This window comes from Anas acuta, chromosome 11, assembly GCF_963932015.1.
Source record: "Anas acuta chromosome 11, bAnaAcu1.1, whole genome shotgun sequence".
Lineage (NCBI taxonomy): Eukaryota > Metazoa > Chordata > Aves > Anseriformes > Anatidae > Anas > Anas acuta.
In genome coordinates, this window is record NC_088989.1 from 1,885,323 (window position 1) to 1,910,680 (window position 25,358).

The window sequence follows — 25,358 nt, forward strand, 5'->3', positions numbered from 1 at the left end:
CAGTGCTGGAACTGGTGAGCCCCTTTTGCAATGCCTTGGCCACTTGTTTTTGCTGCAGGGGCTTCAGTTCAAATCCAGTTCCAGCCACCTCCAGCTGAACCACATCCAGCCCGGGGCCTGGGGACAGCAACCTTTCAAAGCCATTACCAGGGAGAGCCGTGCACGCCGTGAATCCCACGCTCCTGTCACGTTGCAGAGCACAACAGTCGTGGCTTAACTCCTTAAAGGAGGCTTCAAGCTGAACTTACACTTCTGGAAGAATGCAATTCTAAAGATTGAGACTAACGAAACCTTGCTGTTGCTTATTGGGAGGCAGCTTTACTGGCTACACTAGAGACTGGATAAGAAAAACCACTTTCCAACCATGGTACAGCACGGAGCTCAAGACATAAAAGAAGCCAGTACTATGTTTAAATGCCCAGTTTTATACAAAGAGATTAATTCAGGCACAAAAGGAAATCCTTAGCCTTCATTTCCATTCCAAATTCCTTTAAGGATATCTGCGCCATCACTTCTATTTATAAATGGTTCATTTTCAGATGACAACACAATCCCATTTAAAGTTCAGGACTCAGCGCTCTGGATCTGGACATGTGAGCTTGGGCAATCCCTAACACCTCTGCCTCAGTGTTGTAACAGAGGTTAATGACATGGATCCTTCTTGGCACAAGGCTACATCCAAAGTTTGTGGAAATTGCAAGAGCTAGTTGGGAAGTTTTGTGCTATGAACTTTTCCAAACAGGTCTATTTTTAATATGCATATCTGCGTGCATAAAATCACTCAGCTCTTACCCACTCTGATCAAACCCCGATGTGAAGGTGTATATGCAAATCCGTATTTAGTGTATGCAGGAGTCATGTATGCAAATATTTGTCCATGCAAGTGGCAGGACGCTGCAGCTGCAGCACGACAGCCTGTGAACGCACAGAGAGCTGATTTGTGTTTGTGGTTCTCCATGTATCAAGCTTCAGAGAAGGATTTTTTTTTTTCTTTTACATATTATAAATGCCTACAAACAGCTGTTTGTAGCAGAGCTTTGCCAGGACTCGGAAAACAGCTGTGCCAAAGGGGCTGATGCTGGGGAGGCTGCTGCAGGAACTGGGGGCAAACGCAGAAAACTGCAGAAGAAATTCTCAAGACCGAGAGGATGGGTAGATAAGACATTTAAATGAACTAATCTGTAGGGAGTTGCACCAAGTTCACATTAGTCATTTGGGTGTGGAAGTCAATGTCTGGCCAACACGATAAGTGGATCCCCCCACCTCCTACACACATGGTATTATTCAGACATCACCTGATCTTCCCTGGTGACTACAAAGCCATCCAGCAGCCGAACCATACGCCTTTGTTCCTGGGAAACGCGGGATGCGCTGGGCTACCAGCTTTGCGGCACAATTAGCATACTTTCCAGATAAACACTTTTCAAAAGGCATCGATCCATCTTCAAGCCTCGCTATCTTAAGTGCACATCTGCAGTGATTTACCAGATGAACAGAAGTCAGGTCATCGGAAGGGCTTTATAAACACTGGGAATTAAAGACCAGCTCTATTCCCTCTATCCGAGGGTACTTTCTGCGATATTGAATAGGTATTACGAGGCCACTCAAGATTGCATTTTGAGGGCAATCTGCTTCGTACCACGCTTCTGCTTGCCATCTCCTGCAAACCATAAACTTATCAACCTTGGAAGTGCTGCTAAGAGCTGCAGGACAGCAGATGATTCACTGCAGCAGCGAGGGCGTGGATGCGAGCTTAGCTTCACATCAAACAGCACCAGCCACCCCATCTCCCCCTCGCATTGCTCCAGCAATTCCCAGCTAAGGTTCCTAATCTCTCTCACAAGCTTTAGGCGGCACAGCGGGCACGTGTTCACCTTCCTGATGAAAGTGAGCATTATCCCGAGTTACAGGGGAGCGAGCTGGCGATGAATTCCAGGTCTGCTAATCAGAAAGGCCGACTTGTAGCTACACGAGCGATGCAGCATGGCTTCCCACGCTACAGCACACAAACAAACACAGCTCCACAACCACCAGAAACTTCAATGAAAACAATCCCAGCATTACAAGCACAAACACGGGCCCACATCGGTCTCACGGGACAGAAGAGCATTATGGAAGGTAGAGTTACAAATCAGTACTGAAACACCGTGTGTTCGATTCTGTCAGATCACTGTGGTTTCTTTGGTATTTATTTTGAACATGCCCATGGTGTTCAGAATGCTCCTTAAATTTGGTTTCCCAGTTTAACTGTTGACTTCGTTCTGCACACTGCATTTTAACTTAGTTAGCTTCTATCCATGAAAAAATACAAAATTCACTAGAAAATTGAGGTTAATCATTAGTTTTCCTGGCTACAACTTATTTTTACACTGGGTCAGATTCCTGCAGGCTGCAAGATGAATTCTGTGGGCAAGATTCAGCTCTGCCATATCCAGTTCAGTGGACAGCCTCAAAACTGCCTCTCTATACACATTATTTTTAGACAAGAGAACATCAAAATTCAAGATCACTCTTAAGGCTTCTGAATATTCACTATTTGGCATAAGTGAAATTGTCCAGGATTCTTTGGAGACCACAGTGCTTAAAATATCTCTAAAGCACTGTACAAGCAGCGCTGGATGCTCTCACCAGCTGATGGTGAATCCCATTTTAGTGCCCTAAATTCTGTTTTATTTAATGTTCTGGTGTGTTGAAAAAATACAAATACTAAACGACAGAAGTAATTTCTTTATTTTTTAAAATTGCCAAAAGACAGAAATCCAAGAGGTTTCTAAGGATATTTGCTGGGAGTCAGAACAAAGGTGAAGTGTATTTGAGGTGATTTCTGTAATCACAGTGTGACTCGGAGCACATTATGCTTCCTACCCCCAGCTACTAAAAATGGGTATAGATTTCAGCTGAACAATGGTACTGCATAACAGTTCATGGAAAAAGACATGCCCCATCTATGTCAGTATCAAAGATGTTAGAGTGCCACCTTCAGTTTGAAAACGTGGGGAAAAGTCCCTTTTAAACATAACCACGAACTAACTAGGTGTTCAAGGAGAATCTGGTAGCTGCAGACATTAAGCAGCCCTAGGTTCCCATTCACACTCTGTACAAACAGAAAACAAACCCTCACCCTCAACAGGTCAATCTGAATCTCTGGAATCACTGACATTTAACTTTCCTTTTGCATGTCCTTTCAGATTTATGGGATAAAGGCAGGTGGTTTGAGTAAAAGATGAACCGAACCATGCTGGAAGTTACCCCTAGCCACACCTTCAGCAGAACAGAGGGCTTCCGACTTTTACAGAAGTATTTAAAAGAGGTCTGACACAGAAACACATTCAGCAGGTTTTACATGGAGATTTTCTGGTGTGGAAAAGAACAAGTGAACATTTTTAATATTAAAGAACAACAGCAAGAAATCGTTTGAGTTTCAGAGTCCACGGCCACACCTGCCCTAAGGAGTACGGCCACTGGAAAATGCTGCTGGGAGCTGCGGTGTGAGGCCAGCCCCAGCCCCAGCTCCTCCGGCCATGCCTGGGCTGAGCTGTGGCAGACCACTCATGTGCAAAGCAAATTTACTTCCCATTCCACAGCTTGTACGGTTACACTGTGCTCTCAGCAGCATTGCACCGAGACCCTGAGAACCCTCAGTTCTCAATTTAAAACTGGTTCCTGAAATGCAAAAAGCATCAACTGCAGGACACGCTCAAAGCCTCTACCTGGGACACTCAGCTGTACAAAATTTCAGCTGCATGAACACTTGGTCTGTGCATATGCATGTTCCCATTCAGCACATGGGAACTACCTGCTGCTGATACTTCTACGAATGGGAATTCTAGGAAAAGTTTTCTATTTTTTATGATTACTGCAATCACATTCAAAGACTGAGTTTTTGGTTCTTACCTAAGTTAAGCTTTTAATCTGAAATAATAATTTGTTAATAAAATGCTAGCCAGTTCAAACATTTTTTTAAATAGCTTGAACACAACACACAAAATATTCTTTTAGAAGCAGAAACCTTTTAAAGAGTGCAACGCTCTGCCCCGAAGTAATGCCTACTGCAGTGGGATAAATAAAGGGAGCAATATAATCGAGGCAGCAGTGATGGACTTAGTTATCTCACTGTGCTAATCCTCTGTCAGGTGACTGCTCACAAGATTTCTTTAAGCCCTCATTACAGAGGCAGAAATCCAGAACTAGGACACACACTTTAGTGACCCCAAAATAACATGTCTAACCTCTAAGAAATCTTGGTGAGATTTACATTCTGACCAGACCAAGACAAATCCCCCACTTAATGGAAGGCTGCACCTCCACAGCAAAAACTTCAGAGATAAATAAGACAAATATTCTGCTTTTATTTGTCTGAAGGCAAATAAATAACAACTAAATGTTATAAACCAGAAACTACTTTTGCTAACCAGCCAGAAGACACACAAATTAGTAATTGGGGTTTAGGATCTAATTCCAGGAGCATTGAACCTGCCACTTGGCAGAGACGAGGCTTTTAATTCTCTCATTAGAAGGCATTACAATTGAGCAGATATTAATTTTAGGTTCTTACAACAGTGAGCTAAAATCATACGATCATATGACAACAAATCTTACAAGTCTTTTAAAGGCATTTACACTGGGACAGGTTAAAAACTGTTTATTATACTTCAGGCACTTCCACCAACATGAAAATATTCTTTTGAACAGCAGTACATGAGTTTTGAAAACAATAGCTTCTCTTTATCCATCTGAAACCACGGCGACCACCTAGCTGTCACTGCTCACTGCCACCTCCTCTGGCACACACCCGTGAGTGTTCCAGCTGCTGAGAAGCTGCAGCCACGAAGCTGCAAACTGCTGTGCTGCAGCACACGGAGCCTCCCACAAGCGACCCTGCCTGCACCATCTATTTGTAGCACATTGCAATGTGGTGCCATCAATGTGTTATCTTTTATCAAGTTATCTTGCCAAGCACATCGTAAGTACTTATCTTTATAAGACGCTTTGAAAAGGAAAGGCACTGGATTAAGCCTATTATTGTAGGAAAAATCTTACTCCAAGTCTTTGCTTACGAAGAAAGTAAAATAGAGAATACTCAAAACTCACCTTGATCATTTCTGCCACGTAACTTTCTGGTCCTGTATATTCTGTTGAATCTTTTACTTTCACTAATACAATAAAGCACAAATAATGCCACATGTTGTGCTCTTCTTTAATATGCTCTTCAAATGTGACTGTCTTGTTATCAAACTTATCTCTTTCCAAACCTACAAGAGTGACACATTTATAACTCTTAGTATTTACAAACTGGGACTAGGAAAATGAGCTCTAAGAAAAAAAAAATCTACGGTCTGCTGCAGATCTTAACAGTCACAAGCATTCCTAAATGAACATGGAATAATAAACTCTAACAAACAGCCACCAAACAGAGGGAAGAGGGAGAGAGGAGAGAAGGCATTACAAGTGCTGGTCACATTTGGTAACATAACAGATAACTTTTGGTCAAAAAAAAGATAACTACCTTGAATGCAAACAGCTGAATTTCATAACACATCTCCTATTTTTAGGCAAAATGATACCAAATGCAACGTTTGCTTTGCAGCAAACTTCCAAAGGTTACTTCTGTCAGTCTACGTGTTATGCAACTTCTGCAGTGCCATGTCAGTTAATTGCACTGGCCTCAAAGGCTCAGCAGCTTAATTCCAAATCTACTGTGAGAAACTTTCTCAGACACTACTTAACACTGCACCCTTGAAAAGTGACTGTTTATAAATTCTCTCCTATTCCAATACAAAATTATTTGAAGCCCAGGAGAAGCAGAAACTAAAGATTTAAGGCAAAGGCAGTATAAAAATACATTCCCCATCTCTTCTTTCTGCCAAGTTTCTATGCATGTGGAACCTAACTCTGTATTAAGTGTGTTTCTACACTTACCACAAATAAAGCAAGTTGTTTTTAAAATCTCTTCTTTCTTCTGTTTTTCACTCCTTAAATCAGCAAAAGTGTCAATGATCACACCAAAAATCAGGTTAAGGACAATAATGATGACCATGAAGAAGAATAACAGATCATATATCACTCTAGCAGCAAAGAGAGGTTCCTGCAAGATACATATTTTAATTATTAACAACCCAAATCCATATCCATCTAACCCTTACAACACATTTCTTGCAGTTCAGCGACGAGTATGCAGCCCCACAACTCCTCCCTTTAGACTCTCCATTTCTGATGTTCTCCAATGATAACTTAGAACTCAAACATTAAGTGAAACTAAAATGCAAAATTACTGAAAAGGAGCCGAATTAGTCAGCTAATGGTATGCAATCCCTAGAGTTGCTTTCTGCTTACTATGTCCAAGTCTTTGCTCTTCTCTCTTACACAATGAATTTTTTCTCTCTTCACCTGCTCACTGCAAGCCAGTCCAAATTATATCCTTGTATTAATCTGCCTCTATATCAATATAGTACCAGTGTTAATTATAAAATCTTTTATTGGAATATCATAGGATTTGTTTATCTTATAAACCAAGTATGTTGTGTTGAATGAAACAGGATGCAAAGCTGGACTTTGCAGTGCCCATGTCGTGTTTATTGCCTAACCCTCATTTTCAGAACTACCCCAGGCAGTTGGGTGCCGAACGTTAGCTGGGAATTATATAGCCTTTAAACCATTTTAAGCTGAAAATAAGGCTAACTATTGGATAACACCTTGAAATTGCAGACCATATACTTAACTCCTGTTATCTGCTGGGAACAAAGCAGACAGACACAACACTACTCAGAGAGGGCAAAATGAGGCTGAAGAGGACCCTCTTTCCTTTCCCCTGCTACGTGGTGCAAAGCATTCACTCTGACCAAGCCTGCCCCTTTGTCTCTAATATGGTGTTGGGGAATGACAAGAGAGAGGCAAGCCTGAGACTCTGATAAGTGCAATTAGCTACAGAAACAGCTCTGTGGGCAGCTGTGGGTATTATGAAAAATTCTTGCTGTTTTTGACTAGTCTTTGCTCTGCAAGGACGGCTCCAAACAACACCCTTCCTTTCCCCACAGTCCCAGCTCTGAGCCATCCTGGTCCCTGTCCTCTCATCTCATTCCCTGCTTTGTACATCTTACTTTTCTCAATAATGTTCCTGAAAGCAACTCAAGCCACTCGCATAGTATCAGCCACCACACCACTTTCATTCTGCTACCTAACGCAATCCTTTGCTAGCTTGTCCCTTTCTTGCTTTTTCAAATCCTGAACTCCCAAAGCACAAACTGTTGGCTACACCATTTCTGTTCATTTGGGCCTCGTTCTGGATACCCTTAAGCTGAAAAAGGTCTCGTGTACTAAGAAACAAGATCATGGCTCAAAGCTTGTTTGAACTGGCTGCTGTTTGATTTGGTACTACCGAAGTTTGACTATTATACAGAGAGAAAGCGTGGTCCCTTCTAGTTCGCAAGGTCTACGTCTGTTTCAAGAATATATACACATTTTCCCCAGCAGAACTACATCCCCAGCCCTCCACGGTTATCACTTTTCCACCCCCACTCAGTGATAATTTACCTCTTTGGATGGTTTCCTGAGCACATCACCTACTCCACCCCCACTCCTGAGCCCATGACTCAGTACAGTAACAATGCACATCAGCAACGTCTCGCACGTATGCTCTTTATTCTCTTCCTCCATTTCTTCAGCAATCACTTCTGTTAACACAGCAAGCAAAGACATGTTTAGAAGGCAAGATCAGTTTTAAGTGATTCTCTCCATCCTTTTCTGGCTACACTCTCACTCCCCTTTGCAAACGGCCAATTTCCAGCCAGCACTGCAAACGCCACGAGCAGACCATCAGAGGTCTCCTGCTCTGGTGGCTCCAGCCTGCCCTCCTCTCCTCACCAGCAGAGTTTTCTTTTGTGCTTTAACTGCTGTCTCTGACTTGGTTAAATCTCTCTTTCCATTTCTGTTAGTATGCATAGCTTTGGATCACCAGATGCCTGTTTATACAGAATCATAGCTTTTTGACAGCTCAGAGGACAAAGTGTTGCCTCTTACACTCTCCCTTGGTGCCTAACAGATTGCACAGCCTTTGGGCTGTACTCAAAATGGCAACTTCAACTCTTATTTTTCAAATGGCTAAAATATCACTGCTTATGGAAACAGCATTTTACTAAAAAAGTAGCACTATTTTTTATGACCCTCTCTCCATTTGGCTGAAGCCTCCAACTTCACTGTTGCAGTTCCAGGACTGCGAGAATTAATTACCTAATTTCATATACTTTCCCTGTACCTATTAAAAGTCTCATGACTTACATTTCATCATAAAAATGCTCATGAGCGGATCCCACCTTCCCACGGCAAGCCTTAGATGGGTCTAAATCCCTAAGAAATCCAGAAATACCCCAAACCCATGAGGGTACAGAAGCGGTCAAAGATTTGGGCATCGTTAACATCTCTGTCCACATAAGACCCCGATACCAAGTTGATTATTTACGATATAAACACATCTCTGAAGTTTTCCTTTCTGCAGCCAGAACGCATAAAGACAAAGCACACTCTTCTTAGAGCCGAATAAAGAAGCTATTCTTGTATCTATGTTGAATCTTATTTTATCAAAGAGGACACTTGAGCAAAACAGAGACATCTCTTCTTGAGAGCATGGGCTTGTGGCCACTATTGACATTTGAAACATTTGACCATATAAGAGCTCCACTTCTAAAAGAAATAGCGATGTTCTGTCTGGCTTTCTCAGCCAGCATCATAAATCTCAAAGTTAGTAAATTACATTTTCTAGAAAATAAAACTGAAAATTTTCAGTGCCCAGTCTGAGGCTGGTGATTACGCTACAAGTAATATCTCACATGCACTTTCTTGATCTCAAAAACCCCCCAAACCTACCCTGTCTGCTTAATCCATTGACTACTTCCTGACATGATATTAAAAACAGTTTCCTTAGTTAACTAGATAAAATAATGCTGACAGTAAACAATGTTCTGTTCCATATTTCAGAGCATTATCCTCTGAGATCACATTTAAGAGCCTAATGTTTTAAAATAATAACCTTGCAAGAAGGTAAACTACATCACTTCCTTTTCAAATTGATAAGATAGAAAATCAAAGCATATGTCAATGTTTTATCAAAGGATTGCTCAGTTACAAAAAGTTTCTCTAAAGAATTCATGTTACAAATGTCATTTATGCTGTTGGCTTAACTCGATTGTCTTAATTTTGTTGCCCCTTTTAGTATACAGAGCTTTTTTTTCCTTCAAATTTTACTTAAGGTGCTTAACTCAAAAAAGTGTGAAAACTTCAGGATAAGAAGTTAGTAATTCAAAAGCAGCTAAGCAGATACTCACGGTCTGAAGGAATGATTGAAGAACAGTTTTCACTGCTACCTGCTTTGCACACGTCTGAATAGAGAAACTCGCCAGTCATGGTCTCACCCGGTTCTGTGCGATCTAAAAACAAAAGGCGATGAGTCAAATAATTTAATATTTTGTGTTTTGCAAGATTACTTTTCAGATATTAAGATACCTCATCGCATTGGGTCTGCACTTACTAGGCAGATTTAGAATTGTATGTTATCCTAGAGTTTAGACAACCACAGTCCTTTCCAATTCACACATTCAGTGATTTTAATTTTAAATATGAACTTCTTATTTCCATGAATTCAAGACCATAGTTGTGCACTTATTTTGCATTAGCTCCAAAGTTGAGAATGTAATTGAAATTGTTCCAAAAATATTACGTTCTAGTGCACAGTGAATTTTCAAGGTGATTGAAAAATTGCCCTTCAACATCTCACAAGTATCAAACCCACCCTAGTGCCACACAGTAACACATCTTTGGCGTTTCTCCAGCTTGGTGGAAATGTGAAATAATAAGGTCAGTGAGGTTTGGGTCTCCTACAGGGTAGGCAGTAAAATTAGAAAAAATAGTGGGTATGTCAAACAGTGCTTGTCTGAGTAACTCAAGTGAGAGAAAAAGAAGTCAGAATAAGCCAAAACCCAAACTCCTTCTCTAACAAATTTCATTCCTGTGCTTCCCATCCACTGAGTTGCTTACTTGATGCTATAGGGCAAGGGAAAAGAAAACAACAAAACGTTTTATCTTACAATATGCAACCTATGTTCAGCACTGAGAGGTCTACTATGGAATTTAAACTACAGCAACAAACTGAGGGAGATTAACACAGTCTATAAAAGCTATGAGCAAACCAGAGTTTGACACAGAGACCTCAACTTCACAGGATCATGGCTTTGAAGGTAATTTCCCTTCATTTATATTCACGAGGTTATTTTTGATAAAATATTAATTTTTCTTATGTTGAAACTAGAATGCACCATTAAAAGCCAATATAAGCATACAAAATCTGGCAAACTGAGGCAGAACTAAATATCCCCCTAGTGCAGAGCCTTCCCCACGATAGCCTACCTAAAGTCTGTTTGTAATTAAACTGGGGGAGGGAGTAGGTGTTAGATGAATTAGATAATCTCAACTGTTTTAGCAAACAGAGGAGAAATCTCCAGTGTGTGCAGAAAAGCCCGAGTGCTGTCTTCAGGGGTTCTGCTACCCCACCTCTCTATATGTTGCAGTGGATTACAGCATCTTGTCAAAATTTAAAGGGTAAATTTGGTATCCATTTGCTCCAATCTGTTTTATTTATTTAAGCAGAGTGCTTGGTAAGAAAGAAACTGTCAAACCTGTGAGATAGCCAGTATCTCTCACAAAAGGTGGAAGACACTCAGCAAGCTCCAGGGAACAAAAGTCCATTACTTTCTTCAACAGTCAAAATGAGTCACTGCTACCAACCTGGCAATAACGTTTCATTCGGGAGCTTGTCTACTTCCAGGATGAAGTCATCTTTGAAGAACAGGTACCCCACGATAGAGAAGAGGTACACCAAGATGAGCGCAAGAACAGCCGTCAGGATGATGGAACGCCCATTGCGAGTGACGCTTTTGATGACGTTCAGCAAGGTCTCCTCTCGGTACACCAAGTCAAACAGCTGGGGACAACAAACAAAATCGAAGGCTGTTTTTCACGTGAACTATCAGTATCTTCTGCAGCACACTAACAGTGAGCAATATTTTCACCCAAGCTAGTGTTGGGAAGAAAATTTTCCATTTAAATGTCTTTTCATTTCTCACTCCTCTGGGCCTGTGACATGGCACGAGCACAGCCCAGGCAGGTTGTGCTCGTGCCATGTCACACCAGAGCCCCATTTTCAAAAGAGTGCCTGCACGACAGCGTCCGGTTGTAAAGCAGAAAGCAAGCAGTGGGTGACATCTAGGTGGGACTTTACAAGCACATAGGAAGAAAAACGTTCTGAAGACAAAATGAATACCTACCAACAAGCTGTAAAAGAATTCATGTACAAAAAGCCCCAGAGCACAAATCAGGAGGTACAGCAGGTGATAAAGAAACTCTACATCCATGATCATTGCCTTGTATCCTCTAGTGAAGGTTCCACAGTTGCCCACAAAACTCATCAGGAAAATGATTTTATTACAAACCTAAGGAAAGATTAATCATAAATTAGTTGCAAGACATAGCCTGCAGGAAAAAAGGCAATTTTTCAAAGCTGGTGGTAACTCAGCTATATGGCAACATCAACAACAGTGCTGAATTGTCTGTTACATGCCAGCATTTTACGTGTCAGTCAATGGCTGCTTTCTGTTGCATCTTCTGCACAGCTGAGACAGCGAGCCAAAACTAAAACTGAACACGTCTATAAAACAGGAACATCGACTCCTGTCCCCAGCCGGCTGTCAAAGGGCATCAGGACTTCAAGATTTAAAGAAGAAAGTAAGAACACTCCCTGGTGTGAGAGGTAAACTGCCCTAAAAAAACCCCTCTAAGCTCTGCACTTTCTGCAATCAAATTACTTGCTAGCCTCCAGCAGCCCTTACATTTCTGAAGCAGCCCCTACTGCTCACTAATAAGTGAGTGCTCCAGATTGCCTCAGCATTTCTCTCTCAGATCATGCACACAGGAATCCTCCTGTGTAGCCCCAGCCATCAGCACTGAAGGAGAGCTGCCTTCGACTTACCTGGAACCTGCTAAACACTGCAATTAACAACAACAGCAACAATCCTAACAATGCAACCCTGATTCTTTAGCACACGGCACTTGGTGACATTTTGGAGACAAGGAACACTATGAAATGATGCACGTTAAAGCTGAGCACTTTGTAATAAAGGCCAACGCTTCAAGAAGATGCATCTTTGCACAGCTCCTGCTGACTCAGTCAAAGAAACATTTTTGGCTTACTTGCCTAGAAACCACAAGTATCCGGGTTTGAGCATTAATGAAGTTTTCTGGCAGCTCAGTTTACATACTGAGTCCACACGTTACTGTAGCAAAACTGCTTAGTGTCAGCTCTTGGCTGGCAGGTAGACTGCAGACAGACATTTGGGAAATGCATTGTTTAGTACAGCTTACACAATCCCGTAAATACTGCAGCTCAGTCGCTGAGCAGGAGACGGGTTCGAGCGAACATCCGAGTGCTGGAGGGTCACAGAGACTTCTTTACATTTCTGGCTGGGGTGGGAGCTGTTACGAGACTGTGACAAAACTGAGCGAGACCTTAGAGCTCTCCGGCTTCGGGAAGCAGAATTAAATGAGCAGCAGCAAAGTACTTCTGCTAGCAACGACCGAGGAGGGAACAACTCCTTACCCCAGTTCTGCCACAGTGTTCCAGCCTATTTTTGCCTTCAGGAGCAGGTAAGAAGCCCTTATATAAGAAGCAACAGAACTTCAAAAAAGACCCAACTTGATACTTACATTGAATGCACCCAGAAGAAATAAAGTAGGTTGTAAACCAACTGAAAATATTAGGCGTAATATTGTAGAAGCTATTAAGGCTCTGATACCATGGGGCTTAGGAAGAGCTATGACTATAGCCAGGGATATCAGCATCGCTGTCCACAGCAGGCCTGACAAGTGGGGCTCTAGTGTACCTAGGATGAAGGAGAACAAAACAAATAATGTCTCAAGACTTTGTATACCAAGCAAAACAAAATCAAAATAGCCAAATAAATGCCATTTTATCTTATCTTTGGTGGAGCGCCATTAATCCTCGTGTTCAGACGTTACTGATTTCAAAGTGCTAAGTGGAACGTCTGAGCCCAGCGCCTTCAACAGAGCTTAATTACAAACTTATTACTAAAGCATTATGTAAATGATAAACAGTATTACAGGATTCTTCATTTTAGTGTACTCTGTAGATGATTGAATATGGAGGTGAAGAAAGACAACAAATACGTCCAGGTCCTGATTCACAAATTCATCCTGAGTCTCCTATTATGCTTTTGGTAAAAAACCTTGCACCGTTTTTTTTTTCATCTCTTGCTATTTCTGGTTCTATTTAGACTGTCCCATGAGACTGCCTGCTTACATAACATCAGCCTGCGTATCTAAAAATACACTTCTCAAAGAACCATGAAAAATACCCAGCCTGAAATACTGTTTAACCTAGGTTTCTGCAGAATATGAGACATCTTTTTCTTAAAACTTGCATTAAAAATGCTTTTCTTCAAGAAAATGGTACCTTGACAAAGAGAAAGGCAAGATCCCCTTGCCATTGCAGGCCTGCAAAAGTAACTAGAATTAATGAAGTCCGTGGTATTGCTGGTGACACACACCTACACGTGGGCTGCCCATCACCATGAGAACAAGGACCAAAAGATAAAGACTGTAACGGGGCTCAGGGACCAGGAGAGCACTCACAGAAGAGTGGGTTCTGGGCCTAGGCTTGTTTCTCGTTCCTAGGGACAGAAAGAGACTGGGAGCAAACTGGAAGCGGTGTCTGCCCTTGGAAAATGAAGGTCATCAAGACAGCGTTCACTTGACACCGAGGTCCACACCCAATCTGCCCTGAAAGCGCCTGCTGTGAGCACGTGGCCTCCATGACAAGCCTGCTGGCAGGAGGATGGCGTAACCCTCAACTTGCAGGGAAGTTCTGTTTCTCTGGAATTCCCGCAGTTTCAGTACCCAATCCCATGCATCCAGTTTTGTTTCTGCTCCTCAAGTCAGAAGTTGTACAAGTCCTGCTACAGCCACATGCTGATCAGCTGCTCGGACCAGCGCGTCCGGGCTGCTCGGGACACAGAGAACTTCCCCCAGCTGCTCTGTTTTCAAAAGTCCAACTTTAAGGCTAAAATAAATAGACGCATATTTATTATTTACATGGCTGATTGTAACTCGTAGAGGAAGAGATTTTATCAAATGTTACCTGATAAAGTATTTCAAATATGCAGGGTAGGGCACGTACAAAATGCCAAATGATTCTCCGCACCCCCCAGTCTTGCAACTTGTAGTCTCAACAAACTTGTTTAATTACCAGCTTTGCTAGCAGCCATTAATTCAGACTTTTAAATTTTAACTTGTGATCTTTGAGACTGGAGACAGAAAATTCAGCTGCTCTTCATGCTGGTTAAGCCCTTTCAACCAGCTGCTGGCCAGAAGGGAAGTGGCGTGACCCCGAGGTCTGCCACCCCACAGTGTGACACAGAGGTACAGCTGCTGAAACCCAAGCCTGTTCCAGAAGTTATCTATCCTCTTCCCTCTCTCAGGAACACCAGACTTTGGTCTAATATATCCCGTACTTTCCCACACGCTTTACCTGAGCATGCTCAGGATGGAGAAGCCCAGAACCAGCCTTCCGTGCTCGTTGTCTTTATTCCCTTGCTAAGTCAGCTACCACCAAACACCACCTGGACAAAATGACAGCTCTCCTCAAATTAACTGGTGAGCCGCAGAGAGTGTGAAGTGGCTTTTATGTTGCACACAGAGCCCAGACGATAACTTTCCTACGTTGAGGCTACTGCTGCCCTTCAGCTGTATTTTCTGTAGGCTCTGTAGTTAGCTATCAGCAAGAGAAAGAGGCCGAGGGAAGTTCAATGGGAAGAGATAAGCATCTATCTGGCCCTGTTGCATCATGAACATTTAAGAAAGGGAAGTGAAAGTTTGAACATGAATAACCCTTTCCAGGACGGGGTTTTGCTTTTGGGGTCCTTATATACTCCAGTTGACAGAGATGTGGAAAAAGCTCCCATCCAGATGCTTCCTCCATACCAGCTTTGCAAGCAATAGCTGTGATAGAGCCTTTGCAGGAATATTTCTCCAGATTTTCTGATTCTTGCTGACATGAATCCACCAATCAATCTGCCCTACGGTGCGTCTCTTTGCAGAGGCTGAATGTAAGGAAGAGCAGCTGAATCTAATCAGCTCCTATTGGAAGTATTTACTGAATTGGCTCTAAGAACCACCACCGTCGCACAAACCCACTGTTTGGATCAAAAGCAACTTCCATGAGAGCTATTACAGCAAGATTGTGCAATCTCCCATGAGCCACACATGTTAACCCATACTTTATGTTAGAGATGATAGCAGGCCCAGCTGCTACCCACTTATGGCAGGGAAATGCAGGTTGTTCCTGAGCCAGGAGATGAGGCTGGCGCACTCTTTCGTGCTCCCTAAGGCAACCTCTGCTCAAAGCACTCGCAGAGGTAAGGTGCTCCTGAGGAGGCTACAACAGGAAGGGAACCAAGCTCCTGTTCTTCATCCTCCAACAACCTCCAAGACACGAGGCAGGTCACTTCTCATACGTCTCACCTGCCAGACCTCAAGGCAAGCTCCCACACCCAACTCTGTACAACACTCACAGGCCTCCTGATGTGCTATGTAGCCATGAAGGTTTATGAAAATGGCATTAAAAAAATGCAAGTCCAAGAAAAGCAATAAATTAACATTTCTCGTATTCTTAGTTCAATGCTTCGTTACAGAATTTTAAAACGAAGTAGAACAGTCAAGTAATTAAAAGTAGATGTCTGTCTGTGGTAATCTTTGCCCTACGAAAAAGCATAGCTCTACATTTTCTTTACAAATGCCCCAAGAAAAAGTCAGAAAATAGCATAATTTAAATCAAAGCAATTAAAAAAAGACAATTTCTGTTCTACAGTCTCTACTGAAGTTAATAGGGACGTGCAGACAAATGGGGGACAGGATTTGGCTCATCAGACCTTATTTGTTCATATATTTTTATATGTCAAATATTGGTACCTCCTCGAATTCCTTTGAATGGATAGAAAAATGCTACAAGCAAGTTCATAAGGACAGCCAGGTTAAAGGAAATACTGCTCCAGAAGGACATGTTGCGAGCACACCAGTACAGGAAAGGCTGAGCTGCAAAACAACAAAAATAATTTGTATTAATAATGGAGCATTTAAAAAAAACAAGACGTCTATATTAAAAAACAAAAAACAAAAACACATTTCCATCAAGCTGATTATTTTCAGTTTGCCCAAAAGCACAGCATCAACAGCACTAGTATTCATTGCTTATTCTGAAGTTTATTTGATTACTCTTTATCTTTGGGGTACTTCCAGTTTCTTAGATCGTGCTTTAAGGCAAAGGACTAATGTTACAAAGGAAAGCATTTCCTAGCATGAATTGATTTAGCAGCAGCATGAGAACAAGTTCAGAAATACAAGAGTTCAAGGACTTCAGGTTTCCCCTAATAACGTACTTTGTACTCAGAGTCACACAGAGAACGGTTAGGAGGAAGAAAATGTGTACACGTTCACATCGGTGAGATTCAGCCCCATCCCTCCCAGCTGTGCTGCTACCGCTGCTGGCAGCAGCTCCCCTGCCTCAGTGCCTGCCCACATTCAGGCTTCCTTTCCACTGCAGCAAGCCAGAAGCAACACAGCAAAGGCCTAGGTGCACAATTAAGACACAAAATGCAGCATAGCGACATAACAATAAAGCTAAAATGTTTAGGACTGGCTGCCAAGCAAATAAAACAACTCTACTTCAAGCTGATAATAGACCAATATAGCCCCAAAATAATAAACCAGTTGAAGCTCAGCTGGCCTTCCCTCTGTACCGTGGGCAAAGGGCACGTATGTAACCGCACAGAGCTCGGGGTACAGTTAAATAGCTGTGTATTTTCAAATACATACAAATGCCTTTAAAAAAGTCTTATTAAAATTAATAATCTCTGCAGCTAGAATCAAGAGGCACAAAAGCAGAAAGATTCATTTTCTGAAGTGGTCATGGACAAGAAGATGAAAAGGACAGCTAAAAAGCTGCCTCACAGTAATTCCCTCTGCATCAAGGCAAAATCCCCCAGAATTTAGCTCCTGCAGGCTTATTGTGCAGCAAATTGTGTACTCCTGAAATCTACAGTAGTGAAAAATCTATTAAAAATTCTTCCAAAGAAAGGAATACTTTTCCCTTTTGGAACGAGGTAACACGTACAGATACCGAAGAGCAAAGGCAAAGAAGCTCACAGTGAAATTTAGGGAAGATTAAAATGCAAACTCTGAGGCTGCAAAGAAGAGTAAATTAACGAATGCTGCAGTTCTGAGCATCACAGTCATCACCACCTCTCTTCAGTAAATCACCTCGTCTAGCATCCTAAGCAAAAAAGTGGGTTAAAAGAGTTATACAATGCTTCATTATACTGACTTGAAATGCACATAAAAAGCATATGCATTGAACAGCTGAATGTAAAGGAAAGGACGACAAAAAGGCACCCAGTCACTGGAAGAATAAAAGCTTCGTTGCACCTGATTAGCAAGGCACACGTTAAGCTCGGATGGAATGAGATGTGGCAGTGTCCTGAATACATGAGGCATTGCATTCTGTATTACTTCTCTTCCCAATCTGTTTTTTCTGAGTGATTTTGTAAGCAGGTTGAATCAATTTGTATGTAATTCTTATACAAAGGGTCATTACAAAATTCCAGAATTTACCTTACACTGCTATTTGGGGGTGGGCACAGGCTACCTGCCCTATGAAGCACCTCCACCTGGTTTTGGCAGGCTCTTCTGAGTTCCTTATTAAGACCTCAAGAGACTTATGGTGCTCAGATCATGAGTTAGCCCCAGGAGCTGAAGAGGGGTGGAAATAATCTTTAAAGACTTTTAGAGAAAAGTTTCTTGCCAAGTTTAACATCTCGGGCTGATGTCTTTCTCAGGTTTCAATAAACTGTGAGTGGATCACATGAGCACAACACAGCACTGCCAGCCTGTCATGTCGCAAAAACACAAACCTGCCTTGAAGATGTATAAATGTGGACTATCAGTCAGAGGCCTAACGAAACCAGAATATTAGGAAACAGGCTGAATGATTTCCTGCACGGTGTAACAGGATTATAATCTTAATGAAAAATTCCAGTTCTTCAAAGAAAAAACAAGTATTCTCCACTTCTGCATATAGATCTTGATTAATTTGCAGCCTGCTGTTAATTTTGGATATCTTCACAGCTTGCTTGGAGATTGCCTTGAAGACAACTAAAGTAACCCAGAAATCGAGACTTAAACAGCAAAATCCAACAGAATATATGGATGCTGTCAAACACAAAGTTGCCCATTTGTTTAACATGTCATAACTATCTTTCCTGTAGAGTTCTTAGAAGTCATTTTAGGAAGCAGCTTACTGGGGGGTTTGATGCTGACAGAAGTATTAATCCATTGTTAAGTGGAAATAGCTCTACTGTAGTATTCATAAAAATGACAAATTTCAGTAGAGCTAAATTTAAATAGAGCTGATCAAGTTTCAGGCTGGCCCGCCTATATCTGATCTTGGTAATTTTAAACAAAATTACAATTGCTTTTCTTTATTAGAAGAAAACATAGAAATACTTACGCCCCAACTATCTGAAGCAAATACTGAGTTTCTGTTGCCAAATGTGCAAGACACCATAAGCTCTGTTGTGAACTGAGCCTAAGCACCCAAACGGAGAGAATCCAGGCTTTTCTCAGAGGTGCAGATCGAAAGGGCAAAATGTAATTGGAGATTTCAACAAGAGGAATAATTTCATTACAAGTTACCTTCAGAACAAGAACAATCTTGTTCTGAACCCTTCTCAACCCTTTTTCCCCCTACTATATGCAGTGTTGACTGAGTACCACCAACGTCTCCATTGGGGAAAAGCTTTGCCACCACACCGCTGTAGATTTGTTCAGCCCTGCAGGCAGGTTTCGGTGGCCGTCTTGAACTCTTTGCGCTTTTGCACTAATAACTGGTCTTTAGCTGATTCAAGCATGGGGAACAACTGGGGTATCAGATGGCAGATGTTGACTCAAGGAGGAAATAACCACTTTATCTGACATTTCCGAGTGGCAATGTTGGTAAATTCTAACCACTGCCCACTGAAACTGAGCCTGGCGCACAACATTTCTCCTTCAGCAAAAAAAATAATTTTTTTATTTTTTATAATTTTAATCAAACAAGCTAGAAAGTTTACTGGGTGAAATGGTGGCACTGTATGGAGTAAAATATAGATTTAAAAGTTTTCCTAGCTGCCAGTGGGAACCTCAGAGGGAAAGCAGTGCTTGAAAATATTTGCATTCAGACATCTGAGCATCACAGGGCTGGAAGGAATCAGCACGTCCTCTAGTCTACTTGTTGCCCACAGAAAGGATTAACTTTAATTATCACTGGAAAGTGTGTGTTTAACCTCTTCTTAAACACCTCCACTGCTGGAGATGCCATACCCACCACAGGCAGCCCACGTCTGTGCTGCGTTACCCAGCCTTGCTCTTTCTTGCAACGCAAGGGAACTGCTGCGTTTACCCAGCGCAGGCAGGGAGAACAGACCACTGCTTTCTTCAGTTTGGCCCTCTTCATTTCTCCCTACCACCAAATGCCAGCTCATTTAAGCGAAGCCTCCACAAATGTGTTCCTTTCTCTTGCATCTTAAAAAAGATGACCCGTGCTCTTTCTTACTGCTCTCCCCTGGATCCCCTCCAGTTGGTCCATATTGCTGTGGCGTTAAGCTTGATTTCATTACAGCATATTGCCATCGTGCAGAGGAGCAGATTCTTTCAAACAATCATCAAGGTTGCTGCCACACTGGGGAACCATCTGCTATCAAGTCAACGTTTTAAATTTTTAAAACCTGACCTAAGTACTCTGCTGGTAACCCTCCACACTCGTAACAGCCACTTACCTCGCAATTTCTTTTGCCAGTTCATCTCATTAAAGAGGTCTTCTGATTTCATGAAGAAATCATTGATCTTACTGCCTTGCTCATCCCTCTCCGTGGTGTAATATATCCGCAGCTTGGACTCCTTGGTGAGGAATTCACATATACTGGGCACAGGGAAGACGATTTGCTCCATCGTACGGTCCGACCTGACAATCTGAACAACAGTCTTATTGGAGTTTTCCCTAGTTTAAAATGTTTTTATTTCTTGGTTTGTCTGCTTTCATTTTCTGCACCCTTTGAAACCAGCTACGTGTAGAACTTGGATGCAGTTCTGTAGAACAGCAGCTTGACAGAGACTTCAGCCAATTTACCTTTCAAAGCAGGCCTACATTTTGCTCCAAGATTGATAATTTCCATGCTGTGGTCTTATTCTGGCAATATTGCTCAGAGCTGGGATTTCCAAGGGGCCCAGCAAATCCTGCACCAAAGCTGCTCTGAATTTCAGCACAATCTGGTCACCCGATTCAGGAATCTTAGCAAGTTTTAGCCACACATTGAGCAGGAAAGTATAAAGAGTAACAGTTATATTTATCTTGCTTATTACAGAGTTTTGTGAAGTCTCCGTGTTTGTATATGTTTTACTTTTTAAAAGCATCTCAGATTGACTGTACCACAGGCCAAACGCTCATTTTAATACAGAAAGAATGGCAGAAGATATCGCTAACTATGGATTAAGCAATGGTACCGGCCAAAATGTAACATAAGTGAAGTTACACTTCCTCCTGCCAACAGAGCTCTGCTCAGCTCCATCTTAAAGCCCACACATGACAGCTCAAAAATAGCTCCCCTCCCAGAGGCTGTCAAAAAAAGTTCTTATGTCAAAGATGACAGTCCACACAGGTAGTCAGTTCAATCAAAATATCATGTATAATGTAACTGTTGTTTCCTTACACAGATTTCCTTGCAAACTGCTCTTCCCCAGAAGACCACATCTCCCCACACCCCCCGTGTTTCCCTTTACCTCAATCTGTGCCGTGTGCTTGGCATAAAACTCCAGAGCCTCGTCTCCCTCTATCTGACCTCCCGGCTTCAGCATGTTCTGCAGCTCTTTGTTATGACGAGCCAACTAAAATAAAGGAATGCAAAGGGAGTGGGAAACACCAGATGTCTCTCTATGATATTAAATTTCTGATTTTTGGCATAAAAAAAGACATAGTACGCAGTCAGCTGCTAAGAAAGGGCAAAGTTGACAGAAGGCTTGTTCTATTCCAACCAGACACCCTGCAGCTCTATTTTGGGAGCAAGTCAGAAAGATTCCAATATATATTTTAATATCCATGCTGTATTCCTCTTTTATCCATTTTCTCCCACCGTTTGCCTGACTTGTGAAAGTTTCTGACCATTCACATTCAGTCTATCCTTCTACACCCACCCTAATTCAAAGGTGTGCTTACTGCTCATGTGCTGAGGCAGGGATGGAGGAGAACGTTTGCATCATCTAAAAAGCAGATTCACAGAACACTGCTCAAAAAACGCTTCTGGATGCTCTAAATTACTTTTAAAGCATGAGTGTTTTTTTCTCAGATGCAAAAGGAAGAAGGAGTCTCTAATGGAGGGATCTATGTAGCATCGTTATATAAATAGACCTCGATTTTTTTCTCCCCTTGGTCTTTGACCTTTCCAACACCACGTTGTATCAATGCAGTGAACCTGACCAGCTCCAACGTAAATGATGACAGAGAACGTGGCAGGAACAATAAAAGCAGAGTGAGATTTCTGCTTAAGGTTTAAGTGATCCATGAGAAGAATTTCTTTGGAAGTAGAAAGTAACTTCTGATACAGCTGAAAAATAATATTTTGCTCCCCAGTTCTGCCAAGAACTTGAATCGTGTGTCCTCAGAACCTTGGTCAAGAAGCTGCCTGTCTCCCATTATAACTCTGAATAGTTTCTTATTCATTACAGAAGTTTCATTTTTGACTATTTTAAAGATAAGATTTGGCTCTTATACAACGAGAACGTGCAGTGAGTTCGTCTCTGAGCCATTAAAACAATTTCAGTGAAAAGCAGATCTCTTGCTATTCACAATTTGTGTCACTTAGTGCTAACAAATGCTGCGGATTCAATTCTACCTGATGAGCCAATATATAAATGTTGTGCCCCACATTCCGAGGAGATGCTGCAAGATCTTCCCCATTCTCTCCATCCTCAAATTCTACTTCGCCTTGTAGGTATGCCTTCTTTATCACTTCCACCTAGAAAAACAGACACAGGCCAATGAAGAGACAGCTCAGTTTGAGGGCTGAAGTCTGCTAAGGCATTTGGTGCTCTTAGAGAAGCGAAAGGAAGCTGACCATACACATTCAAGAGGAAGGGCAGTGGGCTTCAACATCCAGGACAAAGCAGGAGACCTGAACTCAGCATCTTCAGCCTGGCTCATCAACACGAGAAACCAAACTCTACGTTTCCCACCAAGTAATAAGTTGCGGGCTGTACTCATGGCACACTACGTCACATCTGATCTTTGGCCCCTGCCATAACTACACACACTTGGATGAGCTGTCAGTGTTTCAGGGGTACTTTGAATCTGTCTGTCTTCACCAATTAACACATTAAGCAGCCCAAAATGCTGCTAGAGTTTACTGAACAGCTGTTAGGTCACAATATATCTGTTTTGTGCTCAAATCATTTCTTTACACGGATTCCAAAGCGTAAGGTGATGCTCTCTTCCCTTCCTTATGCAGCAGCAAAGCAGCTGTCTCCGGAGCACTCGGCACAACCGAAGTGCTCCTGCTTTCTGGGGACTAACCAGGTCCATGCCCAGCAAACACCTCATTCAGTCAATCAATCCCGTGCCAGGACTGGCAGTTGTCTGCGACCTGCATGCAGACCTCCTGGGCAGCGCCTGGACTCTCCCCACAACGACACCTAGTCGGGAGTGTCGGGGCAGCCCGGGGACTCACCAGCTCCTTGGGCCTCATGTTGTAGAGGATCCTCTCTGCATTCTCGCTGTCGTGCCTGCTCTCCATGATTGCCAAGAGCAACTTTGAAGCGTTGTTCTGAGGGGAAGGAAGAACACCACCAGTCACTGCATGGAGTCACAAGCAGAGCGTACCCAGCTTCAGCTCCTCCACACTCACTGCCCAGAAGAGCTCGAGATACCTGGTTTCTAGGAGTACAAGCACCAGGCGAGGCAGAGCCACGCGGCTGGAACTACGGCAGGGCTCCTACAGCCTCAGCGTGCCAAGCACTCCCTCCTATCTAATTATCTGGCTGTACAACTGAGGTGGGTTTTTTATTGCTCGTTTGTTTTTTAAAATCCGTTTACTTCCCAAACCCTATTTATCAGCGAACACCAAATTAAGGTTTAGATTTCTCAAATACTGAGGTTTTGAAGCTGTGTGTATTATTTTGTAGTGTTAAAAATGCTGCAGCATTACTACAGGCTTTCAGCCCCACAATGGTGCAGCTCAGCTTTACTCAAGATTCTGTTGATTAAATCAAAGGACAGCCGAGGCTGAAGACACAGACGTGCTTCGCTGCTTTTAGCTGAAAATTACTCTGCGACCTGCTCATGCCAAGAAATCGGAGGAGGAAATGGGAAACTACCACAAGGCACCAGACTACTTTAATACGAACAATTAAGATTAAAATCCATCATGACTGACAATAAAAACCAATAAAAGTATTTAATTTTGAAGTATAATGCTAATTGAGTCTAAAAGCATTTTTTATTTAGAATAATAAAAAAGCCACACTACCCATAATAATGGTGTGAGTCGGCAGCGGAAAACAACGAGACATTGCACTATACGACAGGACAATAAGTCGGAAAGGAAATACTCCTCAAACAAATGCTGAAGTAGGAGTACTCTGTGACTACTGTAGCCAGAAGACAACCTGCTAGGGTATTTTGAAAACAGCACCAGGGCTTATTATTTCAGCATTAATATGAATAGCCATAAAAAAATCTTGATGACTAAACATCAACTGATTTAACAGCAGCAATCAAGTATTAGGGACCTAGATGTAGCATGATAAATTTTACTTCCATTGTACATGTAAAAGCTCACCAACAGAGAAGTTTTAATTGGAATTAAATTTTTAACAGGCAATTATTTCAGGACTCCTCAGCACATCTTGATTGTCTGCAGTCACCCACATTTGAAAACTGGTGACTCCGTGTTATCATTTCAAATATGATATTGCCTGTGACAGACAGTCTTTGGGCACTATGTTCAGCTCTCTGATGCAAATAACTTTTTGGCACTTGAGATTATTGGGATATAATAAACACCCACATTATTCCAACACTAAAATTATGTTTCATCTCGCTTATGTGAACGAAGATCACACAAAACATTCACTTGCCTTTAGTTCCAATACAAGGTCCATCCTCTTTTTTCCCAAAGGGTTGATATCATTGAGAATTAATGCTGTGATGATGTCAATACCATTGGACTCGTGAGTAGCAATGCAGTTCTGTCCAAAGAAAATTAATCAAACTTCACTAATTGTCTAACTACAAACGAAGCCTAGGCTGGTGATGCAGCCAGAACAGAAGAGTTAGCTCTTTCATCACCTGGTAAGCTGTTTAAGATGGATAACTGAACACAATACTCCAGACAGTGGAATAACAAGAGATAAAAGCGTTTTGTTTCAAGCTTTTCCTATAATCAGCCATGGCGTGCCCTACTGAAACCACCCAGACTCAGGAAGCAGAAAGCACCACAGTTGATAAACTAAGTATTTACATGCCAAAGTGCTCAGGCTGAATAAATAGCTGAGGCAGAACACTTTTACTAAGGTTAGGGAGAGTTATCTTTGGTTTAGCTGTGCCAAACACCACCAACTTCAGAGCCATCTAATCAAAGAATGTGACTTCCCATATCCTTCATGCTTGCCCTGTAACCTTGCTCCTATAGCTGCCTGTAACTAAAACGTACAGACAGCAGCTTGCTGCTTCCAGCTGCACAGCCTTGCTCTCTTATTGAGCTCCTCTGCAAAGATGCATTCTCACATTTAAAGGTGGTGACTCCACCTAGTCTGTGGTCTGTATTACAGAGATAAAATATAAACGGACACGTAAAGCTTCATGCATTTTTTTGCATAAATACGATTTCACCTGAACATCTCTGTCATCCCCACTACGCTTTGTTTAGCTTTCCTGTAAATTACAATTGGACAGACAAAAGTGCTTCAAAGGACAGGTTTGCTTAAAGACCTTTGGAAAAGTCATATTCTAGTCTTTCTGTAGCATACTAAGACTCCAACAGAATGCAAATGCAGAAAAGCAGCAGATATCCATTTTCTAATCCCAGAGGCTCGTGTGTTAAAAGGAAGAGATGACGATCAGACCTTGCCAGCCCAAAGCAGAAATTCTCCTCTCACGCATCCTGAGCGCGTGTTATTGAGTCAATACCAAAGAGCAGCCAGAGTTTAGAAAATTATTTAGG

The 25,358-nt window shown here is 42.1% G+C and overlaps 1 protein-coding gene across 15 annotated transcripts in view; it reads right to left on the minus strand.

Moving 5' to 3' along the window:
* ITPR1 (inositol 1,4,5-trisphosphate receptor type 1) overlaps positions 1–25,358 on the minus strand; it is a 164,103-nt gene that overhangs the window by 11,375 nt on the left and 127,370 nt on the right. For all 15 annotated transcript variants that reach the window (XM_068695039.1, XM_068695032.1, XM_068695042.1 and 12 more), the window contains 13 exons: positions 24,274–24,384; positions 22,866–22,961; positions 22,035–22,157; positions 20,926–21,030; positions 19,926–20,118; positions 16,027–16,149; positions 12,748–12,923; positions 11,313–11,477; positions 10,774–10,969; positions 9,318–9,419; positions 7,531–7,670; positions 5,920–6,085; positions 5,092–5,252 (listed from right to left, as the gene is read on the minus strand). In XM_068695039.1, the coding sequence (XP_068551140.1) occupies positions 5,092–5,252; positions 5,920–6,085; positions 7,531–7,670; positions 9,318–9,419; positions 10,774–10,969; positions 11,313–11,477; positions 12,748–12,923; positions 16,027–16,149; positions 19,926–20,118; positions 20,926–21,030; positions 22,035–22,157; positions 22,866–22,961; positions 24,274–24,384 (1,857 nt within the window). The remainder of the gene's footprint in view (positions 1–5,091; positions 5,253–5,919; positions 6,086–7,530; positions 7,671–9,317; positions 9,420–10,773; positions 10,970–11,312; positions 11,478–12,747; positions 12,924–16,026; positions 16,150–19,925; positions 20,119–20,925; positions 21,031–22,034; positions 22,158–22,865; positions 22,962–24,273; positions 24,385–25,358) is intronic.